Source organism: Lissotriton vulgaris, chromosome 12 (genome assembly GCF_964263255.1).
Source record: "Lissotriton vulgaris chromosome 12, aLisVul1.2, whole genome shotgun sequence".
Classification (NCBI taxonomy): Eukaryota; Metazoa; Chordata; class Amphibia; order Caudata; family Salamandridae; genus Lissotriton; species Lissotriton vulgaris.
The window spans coordinates 85,271,241-85,284,411 of NC_141700.1; the positions used below are offsets into that span (position 1 = coordinate 85,271,241).

Here is a 13,171-nt window from a genome sequence, read left to right on the forward strand (position 1 = left end):
TACCAGAAACTATTTGCAAAGAAAGAACATTTAAATTTTTCCAAGAAGGAAAACGTCATTGTGATATTAACATAGATTAATATATTCAGGATAAAGATCCTTAATCGGCAATGCCTTCATTTGGTACTTGATGCAAAGTTGACTTAACCGAGACCAGAGGATAGGTAAGTGTTAGTATAGTCGCCTTCAATCGTGTTAGTGGAGAACAGGTTCCCACATCAGTTAACTTGTTTCTTGTTCTACCAATGAGCTGTGACCCTTGGCCACTTTTCATTGACATTGTTTACCTTTAGTGGATACTGGGCTGTCTCCAAGACATTGTTTTATCTTCTTTGGATTTTGAAGATGTGTTTACCATCAGTTAACATTGATCTTTTGCTGAAATGTTATTTTACCTTCAGATATTGAGCTATCTCTTGAAACTTTTTTCCGTTCAGTAAGTAGATATTGAACTGATTCAGAGACAATTTATTTTACCTTCATTAGATATTGTGCTGTCTCTAAGACACTTGTTTTATCTTCAGTAGATTTTGACCTATCTCTAAGATATTTTTATATTCAGTCGATTTTTATGTTTGCCTTCAATATGTAATGAATTGTCTCTGAGATTCTTTTTATATTCTCTGTATACTGAGCTATCTCTGAGACATTGGTTTTATTTCAATAAAAGTTGAGCTGTATTCTTTGATTGATCACAATAAGTTCCACCTTGTTTATTTTGTTGCTCTTGGAGAAGTTAGAACAGATAGCTAGGGACTGAAAAAATCCTTCAGAAGCACAACCAGAAGCACTGCCAGTGGTGCTCGTTGCCTTTTTTTATAATACACAGACTGCTCCTCTGACTCACACACCGTAGGTTTCTTTGGATTACAGTAAACTCCACATTTCTGAGTTCTATGACAAGTCTTTCTAAGCATTACACATACGTAAAAAGAAATACGTTTTTTATGTTGCTCATTTTCAATCACCCCTATAAATTGTAGGTCTGTTCGGAAATATTTATTAGTCATGCCTTTAATTAGAGGAACATTCAATAAGGCTAAACAACAGGCTTGGTAGTGAACATACCTTAAGCCTAACTACAACACATTATGAAATATTTGTCTAAAATCCATGTCCTAACATGAAGAAAGGTAATATTTGTATGGCAGGCGGCTTAAGAATGAAATCTGCAACAATAGGCTCAGTTAGTGCTTCAGAATCACTTCCAATGTTTTTTTCTGCATTATCTTATCTCTGTAATGCAGTTCAGATCACACCTCCTTAATGTAGGCATTATTTGTATACACAAGCTCAGACGTCTGTGATTCTCAATAACAGTATTCTTAAACTCCCTATCCTCTTTCATGTACAGATATCGACGAATGCAGTGAGATCCCAGCAATCTGCACCAATGGTGTCTGCATTAACCAGATCGGCAGCTTCCGGTGTGAATGCCCAATGGGATTCAGCTACAACAATATCCTACTCATCTGTGAAGGTAATGACCGCTCGCTGAATGCACAGGAATGGTATCTCCATTGTGAGAAACTTATGCTCAAAAAGGGTAGAGTACAAAGGTACCTTTCTCCCTTAAGGAAGTGTCCGCACCAGAGGCTGCCCTAACAATGTGCCTCATGGCTTTTCTTAAGGTTTCATAATGTTGTGAAATGATTGTGTCTGGTCAGAGCAATCTAGAGCCTTCTTGCTGATGATACCTAAGGCATCTGCCAGTGGTTTCTTTTCTCCAGGTCAGACCCTGGTCAGGGGTATCAGTTTACTGATTTGGCAACATAACTCTTTTTGTTTTTTCCCAACCTTCAGCAAATGCCTCTTTAGCTGGAGGTCAAAGACAATCTACTACGGAGGATTATGATTTTATGTTTTTCGTACCTCAATAGGGAATATTTAAAAAAAGCATGTTCAAGATGCTGAACGTTGATCTCAGTGTAAGGTGCCATTTCTGGAGGCTCAGGTTTAAATCACATAGGACCTCATTATGAGTCCTGCGGAGTATGGCTAAGAGGATCCAGCCAGTATCTCCTACCAGTGGAGTTATGGATGCTTTTAGAACTCCAGCAGAAAGGAAATACAGAGAGCATGAATGTCATTTTGGGGTCACCAGGGGTCGCCGGTGTGAATCCTGGCACTGCCCTTGGAGGCCCTGGCCTCAAAGGTGGCTAATTCAGTGCCAGGGATATAGGGGCAGCTGGGGCACCACTCTCTTTATTGTCTGTCAATTTGTTATTACACTAATAGTGAATTAATAAAATATATTATTCACTATTAGTGTAATACAAATAGAGCACTTTAAGCTGGAATATGCCCTTCTATAGCAGCTGAGCATGCTTTTAAATGTATGTTGTGTGCATGCCTGCGGGTGAGAGTGTGTTTATGTGTGAGAGTGTATATGTGTGAATTTGTGTGAATGCGTACGTATGTGTGTGTGAGTGAAAGTGGAGGTCAAAGGGCGTGTGATGTCACTTCCACTACACCTGGCATTTCAGCAAATTGACATCCATGGTCATGAGTAGGACCCCCAGGCTCCTTTTAAAAATTTACATTTACTGTTGGAATTGACAACTATGGACCACTGGCGTATTCCTCATTTCTCCGTACAATTTACTCCATCAATGTCAGGCAATTTACGAAATGCCATCCACTGTGTCAAGTGTGCCGTGTTTACTAATTAGTTTCATTGAGTCAGTACATCCATAGAATGTCTGCCTAATTATAGCCTTAGCCTTGACCACTGTTCGATGTAACTCTCTTGCCTCAATTGACTCATCTATTAAGTGACTACATTCTGAGATTGCATTTCCCCTTGATCTGTATTCCGCTATTTGTGGTGTGTCCGCTGGTTGCTCATTAATTGTTTTTTGATTTACACGCAGAGTGCAGAATGCAGCATGTAATGGTATATTTATATATATTTAGGGGAGGAATCTAAATAAAATATAGAAATGCTCAAGTTATACCACAAACTCAGATCACCAATTACCTGGCAGTGCGCAGCCCAAGAATAACTACTGGGCGCAATTAATCAGGTTGGTCCAGGTCAAGTGACCAAGAGTCTTCTTGTAATGAGGCTTATACCACGAACACTTCTGTTGCAGGTCATGCCACACTTAAGATCATTGCAAGAGTTCTGATTCTGTTTAAATAAATGTACAGGTTTAAAATGAGTTATTTTAATCTTTGCAGACATCGATGAGTGCAGCGGTGCAGAGAACCTATGTCAGCGCAATGCTGATTGCATCAACATCCCTGGAAGCTACCGATGCGAGTGCTCAACAGGTTACAAGCTGTCTCCCAGTGGAGCCTGCATTGGTAAGCTGTAGAATCTTTCAGAAACCCTGAGAATTTGGTTTATTATGTTTCTATATCTGCTCACAATAGCTAATTAGAACTACCAAGATGGAGCCTTCAGGGTCATACTATAGGAGGCCACCCACTGAAAATCCATAAGGGCAGAGAATAGGCATATGTGTCTAGCAGCAGTGCAGGTTTCACTCATATGTAGACAAGTAGACATCAGATGCAGCACAGACAGCTACAGTCTGTAAAGAAATCCATTAGACACAATAAATATAATTAATTAATATATCGATAAATGGAGCTTGTAAATCAGCTTCCATATCTGTCCTGGTATGTCCCATGAATGTTTCCTCAACATTCTTTATTCTTGACATTCTTTTACATCTCACATTATGATGTCATTTATACATCATTACATTCTCCCCCTCCCCCCTAAAATAAGTGAAATAATTTAAATAAATAAATAGATTAACATTGTTCAATATTAACATTGTTCAATTAGTCTCTCGGGTCTTTTTGAATCCTCGTCGCCAATGTAAAGAAATCCATTAGACACAATAAATATAATTAATTAATATATCTTTAATAGAGCTTGTAAATCAGCTTCCATATCTGTCCTGGTATGTCCCATGAATGTTTCCTCAACATTCTTTATTCTTGACATTCTTTTACATCTCACATTATGATGTCATTTATACATCATTACACAGTCCACTTTAAATACACACTTATTGGGTTCATTGTAGTGAAGAGTACAGACTTTGCTCACAGTGATAATCAGGGGCTATAATGTAGGCTTCACCTATTGTAGTGTCTAAACTTCACATACACAAATGCACACATACACACTCAACGAGCTAATTTGTACGGGACAGTGAACATCAGTGCAAGCTTTCTTTACTTACAGGGAATATGTAGAGAATGTGTCATAATGGTGCATGCTCTCCTTATACATCAAGACAACCGTATTACAGGTGCCATATGATATAATGGACTCGTAATAGTGGATGGGATATCCATCACATTTGTGACGGAGTAACCCGGTACACTAAACTCTAAATCAGGCCATTGCTGATAAATACTCATAAATGGTCTTTAGTGAGGAAAGGTGCGGCTGCAGGTCATGCTTCACTAGCACTTTCACAGATTTACTAATGATGTTATTTAGGCCTTCCAAAGTGTGTTTAAGGAATATTAGGGCCTTTACCTTTGCAATAAAATGTGCGTCTAACCGCCGATCCTATCATAGTTGGCTGTGACCTTTAGGCATCGAGCCCTCTGGGCTAGTGGAAGATGTTCCCTTACCATAGATGGTATGATGAGGCCGAGTGATGCCTTAGGCGTTTATCCACTAGAGTTGGTTGTGCGGACCTTCTATTGACTCCAGCAAGGGCTAATCAGTGGCTCAATCACTTGACGTCAACACCTGTGCCATCATCTTGATCAGCATTGACTGGTAGACATGACTGACATTCCCTACAAACATTTTAAATGTGCTAAGCTGTCCTCCACGAGTGTCACTCACGCATTCTACCTTAGCATCCCTCAGGCCTACTAAATTTGAAAACAAGGTTGTCCCGTAGGCAGTTCTGCTCCTGCTATGTGTCCCTGCTATCCTGCCTGTCAGCCATTACCAATATGGTGTAGATGCAGAGGAATGGGGAAGCTATAATGTTTGCCACACTGCTTCACTGAATACTGATCTTTCTCTTATTTTACCTTCGGTAGATATTGAGCCCTCTTGAGATTTGCTTTTTCTTCAGCTGATAAATGCTAACTCAGTTCAATATGCTCACTTCCTTGCGGTACAAGCATGGCAGGGGTAACCCCTCATGAGACTATGCGGTCCAGGCTGTTCCATCTTCAAACATTATTACAATACGTTCCTTCCTTGAAGCCGGAGCCGCACGAATAGAACCAAAACATGCACATGAGCACACCCAAGTTGAAGTTACCTGTACAAGCCAGATGTCATAGTGGATTCTAATAGTTTTCACCCGCACTGTTATGATGACCAGAGACAAAATTAATACGCTTGTTTTCATATATAGGTATATTGCTAAAAGGCTGTACTAGAATGCATTTTAATTTTATTTTGTGATATGGGTTTGACTGCTGACATGCAGGTGCATTTGCAAGTAACTGGAATTTGTGCAGGGCACCAAAGATTTTTTTTTGTGCCACGCACTATCCAGCCATAAGTACACACGTACAGATATTTATGCACTCACCAGCCATTCTGAAGAATGCTTTTTGATGAATGTGTGTATATAGCAACTTTAATTTCAACAACCTTCTAGCAAATGTTCATAATGTAGAATGGTAGATATGTTCGTTGAATTTTCGTTTGATTGCTATGTTTTTGCACTCCATTTTACATTCAGGCCGCAATGAATGCCAGGAGATCCCAAATGTCTGCAGCCACGGAGAGTGCGTCGACACCGAGGGAAGCTACGTTTGCGTCTGTCACAATGGATTCAAAGTCACCAGTGACCAAACCATGTGCATGGGTGAGATGCCAACTTTACATTCTTTTTCACTCCCAAAAATTCTCCTGGAAAATAATTGTTGTTTAGATCTTACTCAGTCTCTGTTTAATGGCCCTTCTTAACCAACACAAGATGAAATAGCCCAGGGAGAAGAGATCACATAAAGGCTTTGTGACTAATAACGTCTAAATATAGGAATGAGTAATGTCTTACGACAATTGTAAATGTTTTCCACGACCAGTGGTCATAGGTAGTAGCAGATTTTACACCATGGTTGCCCTTTGATGTTTCCGATACCCGCCACGCCCTTCCAAAGTTTCAAAGACAGGAGGGAGAACAGAAAGTACAGGTAGTTCTTAGGACCATACAAGTGGGACAAAGGGACATGGGCTCTTAATGGCAGTAAAAAAGTGTGTGAAATCACTCATGCTGGCATTTTGGTGAATTGAAGTTCACAACGTTCATTCCCTGTTGCCACCTTGACAGCATGGTACTTTTGACAAGGAAGAGAGATTTTTCAGTCAACTGGATTTTTCTTAACCTTCCTTATAAATAATGAAACACAAGTCAATTAAATTCTATATGTGACAAGTTACGTACGAGTTAATGGACAGACTACATTTTCCAGGAAGTATGTTCTAAACACAAGGCCTATTTCAGTTTCTACTTTCCTAATTTATGTTACTTTGTGGGGTTGTTCCTCAACTTAACAGAACAATGTATAGACATTTCCCAAGACATCCCAGTTTAACCACACTGTACCTCTCTTCAGATGCCTAGTTCCCTCCAATGATAGGTGCCAATGTACACAAGGGCATGTGCTTTGCATTTAACAAACATCCAGCAAGATGAAAAATGTGATGCAGTTTTAAATTATCTTCTGTAATACAATATATATTGTATAATTTTCTATCAAGGCATTTGCGTTTTTTTTTGATTTTGTAATGAAAATATATGTTTAACTGCAAAGTCTTTAGAGAAGGCGGGAAGGCACATTTGAAGAGCCTCTAAAGGACCGGTTGACAGGCCGATGCTTTTAGCTAGAAGCACCACTTAGAGATACTGATTACTTTTGGCTTCGTGTTTTTCTCGATGTGCAGATATCGATGAGTGTGACCGCCAACCCTGCGGCAACGGAACTTGCAAGAACACCGTGGGATCCTACAACTGCCTCTGCTTCCCTGGATTTGAGCTCACTCACAACAACGACTGCATGGGTAAGACACCATAAAGTATCCTCTAAATTCTCATAATCTTCATCCTTTTTATCACTTACAGGGCTGGGGCATGCATTTGAGTTAAATATATTGATGGATTTGAAGGTTCATATTAAACAAAAAGAAAAAGATAATAATGTATTTGAAAATAAGAGCTTTTACTGTGTTTGTCCCTTTGAATTGCTTTCAAATAAACGTTTAAAGGAAAGGCACTGGAGTGTTTAGTGGCACATGCTAGAAGAGAGTTTATTTTTCACCGCTCTTTGCATAGAGACAGTTGAGGAGCGATAAAGACACTTCTTACCTACGTCATCAGATTGGTCAAGTCTAAGGCCTAAGGAATCAAATTCTCCAATCTTGTGCCAGAGGCGGATGTTTTCTGTTTCCCATCTTCACGGCGGAAGTATAGTAAAGTGAAACGTGCATTCCAGGTGCAATCCCCCCTAATGTTCTAATTTCTAGAGTATAATGCAGAAACAAAAAATTTCGCTTTCCTGTGGTTCTTATTACTGCAATGATGAAAGTGAACAATCTTTAATGCCCACACTTTTTCAAGTTTTTACAGCGTGCAACTGTTCTGGATTCATATGCTGTGCTTTATTGCACCAGCTAGTGGTTGGGGCTGGAAAGGCTTCCAATTGGCACCAAGGTACCAACGAGAAATGAAACATAAAATTAGTACCTGTTATCAGCCCATTTTGCACGTCCACCTATTTCCATTGTTACCTCTTATAACAACCTTGGTGTACTGTCAAAATGCTGATATTAAGATATGAAGACCCTACAAGCTTCACTTTATTGCCAGATTAGGAGCAGACAACTCACTATCAATATTTTAGGACAGCTAATACCTTCTTAGGGCAAAAATGAAGAAGATAGTATTTTCACTCAGAGTGTGCGGCATCAATCTCTTCTCTAGGTTTTTTGGGTGTCTAATACAGAGCTTCAGAAATTGGGCAATATTTTTTGCAAAACACTCTACGTCCAGGAGTTGCAAGGCAAGAAATTCTGGGCGACATTGTCGCATGCCCAGAATTTTAAAGATTGGTATTACCCTGCTCCTCCTCAACTCTTTGTAGAATTTACAGAATAACACCACGTGGATTGATGATTGTGCTGATACATCAGCGCAATGTCAGATTGACAAAGTTTTAGCCCAATCGTTAATTCTAGGGAAGGTTATCAGATGATGAAATAAGTTCAACCTGAACCGTGTCAAGACAAACCTATCGTATCCACTCAGATTATATGTTAGGTATGGTTGTATTGTTAACGTGGTCTGAATCATTAGGTTATGTTGGACAGAACATTTATTTACATCCGTAAGTAATCTGAGCCCCTCCAGATGGCTCATGCACTGTTTTTTAAACAATTTCCTAGGAGTCTGTGCTATCAGTACTGGATTGTAATAGTAATTTGAAAGACCCAGATCGAATAGGAAATGTTTCACATACAAGAGCCACCCAATCGTATGGACATTCTCAAGGCCAAGGCAATCCTTTAGAAGCTCCTGATTGAATAGTGTTTTATTTATTTATTTATTTTTAAAGTTTTATATAGCGCGAACAAGATCTTTGCAGATATCAGAGCGCTTTACAGAAACAGTAGGTAGGATAAACAAGACTCTTAAATCAATATGAGATTCCGTAGACAGTGAGTTGCAAAAATAGGGTAGCAATCATACAAGAGTATACAGAGTAATAACAATCAAGAAACAATAATATGGAAGCAGTACAATGTCTAAGCAGATAAGATTATAGCACCCCAGAGGGTGAGTAAACACAATGTTGAAAGCAAAGCATTAGTCAGTAGTGGGTGTGTTGCAGGTTATTGAGGCCGATAATGTGGGAGCCAAATACTGTCATCGTTCCAGTATCAATAGTGTTTAGGTGTATTTAGCCATAAGGATGGCCTTCACCTCTTTCTTGAAGAGTATAGTGGACGGGATAAGCCTGGTTTCTGGCGGGAGTGCATTCCAGATCCTAGGTGCCATTCCAGAGAAGGAGCGTTTGTATGTTTTTTCCTTCCGGAATCTCCGTGGTTTCAGGAGGAGAGTGTTTGTGCTTCTGTTGGATCTTGAGCCTCCTGATATGGTCAGCTTATGAGAGAGGTAGTTGGGTGCCTTGTGGTGTACGGCCGAGTGTGTCATACAGGCAATTTTCAACTGAATTCTGGCTTCAATAGGCAGCCAGTTCAGGGCTTTTAAGTCAGGGGATATATGCGAGTGTTTTCTTGAGCCAGTGATGAGTCTCGCGGCCGCGTTCAGGGAGGCTCTTAGGGGAGCCGTTGTTGTCAGGGGGAGCCCGCTGAGAGCCACAATTCCGTAGTCTATGCGAGGAATGACTAAGGCTTGTACCACAGTTTGGAAGTCCTTGGGTGGTAGGAAGGGTTTGAGTTTTCTCAAAGTGTTGATTTGGAAGTTGGCTCCTTTAGTTGCTATGCTAATATGCTGCTGCATGTCGAGATTGGAGTCCAGTGTGATGCCAAGGGATTTCGCTGAGTCCACGATGGTGGGTTGGACATTGAGTGCGGTTAGATGATTGAGCCAGGTTTGGGTGATGGCCTTTTTCGCAGGAGGAGAGATCAGAAGGAACTCAGTTTTCAGAGCATTTAGTTTGAGGTGATTGTCGGCCAGCCACGCTTGGGTGTTTCTTAGTGTGGCATTCAGCAGTTTGATGTCTTCAGGGGATTGAAGCTTGAGGTAGAGCTGAGTGTCATCGGCGTACATATGGAAATGTACCTTAGAAGATTGGAGCAAGGTGGTGAGTGGTTCCATGACGAGGTTGGACAATGTGGGGGATAGGGAGGAGCCTTGCGGGACGCCCAGTGTTACTGGCACAGGCGAGGACAGTGAGTTGTTGATCTTGAACCTCTGAGAACGGTTGTGCAGAAAGGACGTGAACCATTTGAGAACCGCCCTGGATATGCCCATTCTGGTATTTAGGAGCTCCAGTAGATTCTCGTGTTTGACCGTATCAAATGCTGAAGAAAGGTCAAGAAGGATGAGGAGGCAAGACTCATTGTGATCAAGGATTTGGAGGGCATCATCTATTATGTGTGTCATGGCCGTTTCCGTGCTATGCTTTGCTCTGAATCCAGATTGGTGAGAGTTAAGGAGGTCAAACTGCTCAATGTGTTTTGTCAGTTGGAGTTGCACGCATTTTTCTAACAGTTTTGCTAGAGTAGTGATATTGGTGATAGGACGATAGTTGTTTAGGTCGGCCGGGTCAGCTGTGGGTTTCTTGAGTATAGGTGTGACTTGCCCAATCTTGAGGGAGTCTGGGATGAGCCCTTGTTGCAGGGAACAGTTAATGATTTTAGTCCAGAGTGGGAGGAACAGGGGGGTGAGGACTTTAACAGCATTGGCAGGTAGGGGGTCTGTGTGATGATTGGCGGGTTTCAAGGTGACCAGCAGCTTGTGAATTGATTCTTCGGAATAGGTGTCGAAGGATGCCCATGAAGCGTTGTTTTTAGCATGAGTGTTAGTTATGCATATGGAGCCGGCGAATCGACGTGCATCCTTGATGAGATCGCTTCTTATAGTGTTGTTCTTTTGCTTGAAGAACGCAGAGAAGTCTTCGCAACTTGGGATAGCCTTTGTTAAGTTGTTGGGTTGTGGAGGTTGCATTTTGGTTTGGGCTTTGACTAACTCGAACAGTTTTTTGGGTCGGTTTTTAGCTTGATCCAGCTGTTGGCTAAAGAATAATGATTTCGAGCGTTTGATTTTTCTGAAGTAAGCGTTTCTCTTACTCTTGAGCGTTCTAAGGTTCAGTGCTGAGGAGTCCGATCTCCACGCGCGCTCAGCTAAGCGCATCACACGTCTGTCTTCATTGAGTCTGCCATCGTACCATGGGTTCGAGCTCTTGCTGGACAGTCTCTTCAATTGCAAGGGTGCGGCTTCATTGATTTTTGTAGACATGGAGTCTAGGTAGAGGTTGGTCAATGCATGCACATCAGAGACGTCCGTCGGGGGAAGAAGGAGACTGCCTGTGTGGGCAGGCAAGGACTTTGGGTTAAGGTTCTTCAGGTCCCTCTTCCAAACTTGGTTTTGGCAGGTTGCGCCGGTTTAAGTTTGACTTTTTCGTTGATGAAGAAGGTGATGATGTGGTGGTCTGACCAGTCACATGGTTCGATTGCGACTAGTTGGGTAGAGTCTTCTTTGGCGATGATAAGGTCAATGATAGAGCCTTTTTCATGTGTCGGACCATTGCAGATTTGGGTGAGGTCAAGCGCGTCGAGGAACGTCTTAAGGCTCTTCACCACAGTGTCTTTCTGGTCATTCCAGTGGAGGTTGAAGTCTCCCAAGTAAATTTGATTGAGCTGTCGACCGGCGTTGGTGGATATCGTGTCCATTAATTGTTGGGAGAAGATGAAGTTGTCACTGGGTGGGTGGTAAATAACATGAAGGGAGCACACAGGTTTGCCCTCACTAGTAATCTCAAGGCAGATGAGTTCGCAGGAGGAGAGGGAGGGGGAGGGGCCTTCAGTGACAGCTAGGTTGCTCCTGTAGATGCATGCGATTCCCCCGCCCGTCTTGCCATTCCTGTCGAGTCTAATAATGCGATAGTTGGGGGGGACTAGAATGTCCATTATAGGTGTGGATGTTTCAGTTAACCATGTTTCAGTCAGAATGGCTAGATCAATGCCCCTTGATAAGATGAGCTCCGCGATGCCAGAGGAGTGTCTCCGGGCCGATCTGCAGTTGAGCAGGATACACTTTAGTCTAGGGGTGAGGAGGGTGGGAGAATGTTTTATGGAGAGGGGGACATTTTTGAGATTACAGGGGACAGAACTTCTGTTGCTCAGTGTGGGTGGCCTGAGGGGATTTGTGCGAATCGTGGGTATGGGGAGGTGTGTTGTGGGTGAGCGTTTTAGCGGATGACCAGATACGATGCCATAATAGGAGTGGTTGGGCATTTATTATGTCAGTGATATAGGGTATTCCCAGTTCTACATGGCAATTATGTGTAGAAGTACCTCGCTGAACTACCAACAAAAACCTCAAAAGGCATTTTCCACTTTCTGTAGGGCGTCAACCCCTCCATAGCCCCAAATTCCAGCCCCATATATTGCTGTGCTAATGCATTTGGCTTGGTAGAGCTGGAGCATCTCAACCGGTGGCCTCTTACCTAGCCTGCAAAGTTGACCAATGAAGTTGTGGTCCTCATAAAGAGGAGTTTCCTGGCATTTATTGCTTGTCTCCACGAGCCCTTATCGTCAATTAAAATGCCTAAATAAGGTTATGTAGTGGTAGACTCTAATTTTACTTTTTCTATGAAGATATCCTTCTGTTTCTTCCTCCCTGCCCCACAGCTCATTACAAATGTCTTTTTATTATAAATTTTTAAATCTAGATTGGCCATAAAAATGTGATAGCTATTAAGGGCACGCTGTAGTTCTAGGGAAGTTTGGGCTAAAATCACGGCGGCGTCCACCTAGAGTAGGGTGGGTATTGGGCGCTTCTGTAGCAGAGGTAGGTCCTGGCATCACTCCAACATGGCCTGTTCATGGCCATTTGTATAGAGTGTAAATAGGAAGGGAGCGAAGACACAACCCTGCCTAACCCCCCTCTCTACTTTGAACGGTTCCGCGAGCTCCCCGCCTGCACCAAACCTCACTCTGGCCGTAGCATTCGCATACAGTTCTCTCAAAACATTAACTATGGGAATCCCCACACCCATCATTTCTAAAATATTCCATACTTTAGCATGATTTACACAGTCGAATGCTGCGGTCAGGTCTACATAGGCCATATATAAATTTCCCCCCTTAGCATTCCAATCAGACTACAGTAAGGGCCACCATATGCAAGCCATGATCATCCCGTGCCTCATGAGGGGTTGCAAACAGTAACTTAAGCCAGTATTTGTCAGCTGGGAATGCCTCTTCATGGGTAATACAGAACAGCCATAATTGTAATGTCTGTAACACCAGGGTAATAATAATATATTTTTTTATATTTCTTTTTATTAAACAATCAACCATGGAACTATAACATGTGAATACATATAGACTGGCATCTTCCAATACAGAGGCAAAATCACTTTAGCGAATTAAATGACCAATGTTACATTCAGCTGACCGGGAGGGGGGCCTCGGCAGATTCCGAGTCATCCCGTCCTCTCGGTGGGGGGCAGATGTCCACTTCCCAGGACAACCCCGGGGGAT

General features: G+C 42.0%; 1 protein-coding gene across 1 annotated transcript in view; it reads left to right on the forward strand.

Moving 5' to 3' along the window:
- LOC147673403 (fibrillin-2-like) overlaps positions 1–13,171 on the forward strand; it is a 259,147-nt gene that overhangs the window by 216,319 nt on the left and 29,657 nt on the right. The window contains exons 42-45 of the mRNA XM_086947262.1: positions 1,355–1,480; positions 3,184–3,309; positions 5,682–5,807; positions 6,887–7,003. Coding sequence (XP_086803388.1) covers positions 1,355–1,480; positions 3,184–3,309; positions 5,682–5,807; positions 6,887–7,003 — 495 coding nt within the window. The remainder of the gene's footprint in view (positions 1–1,354; positions 1,481–3,183; positions 3,310–5,681; positions 5,808–6,886; positions 7,004–13,171) is intronic.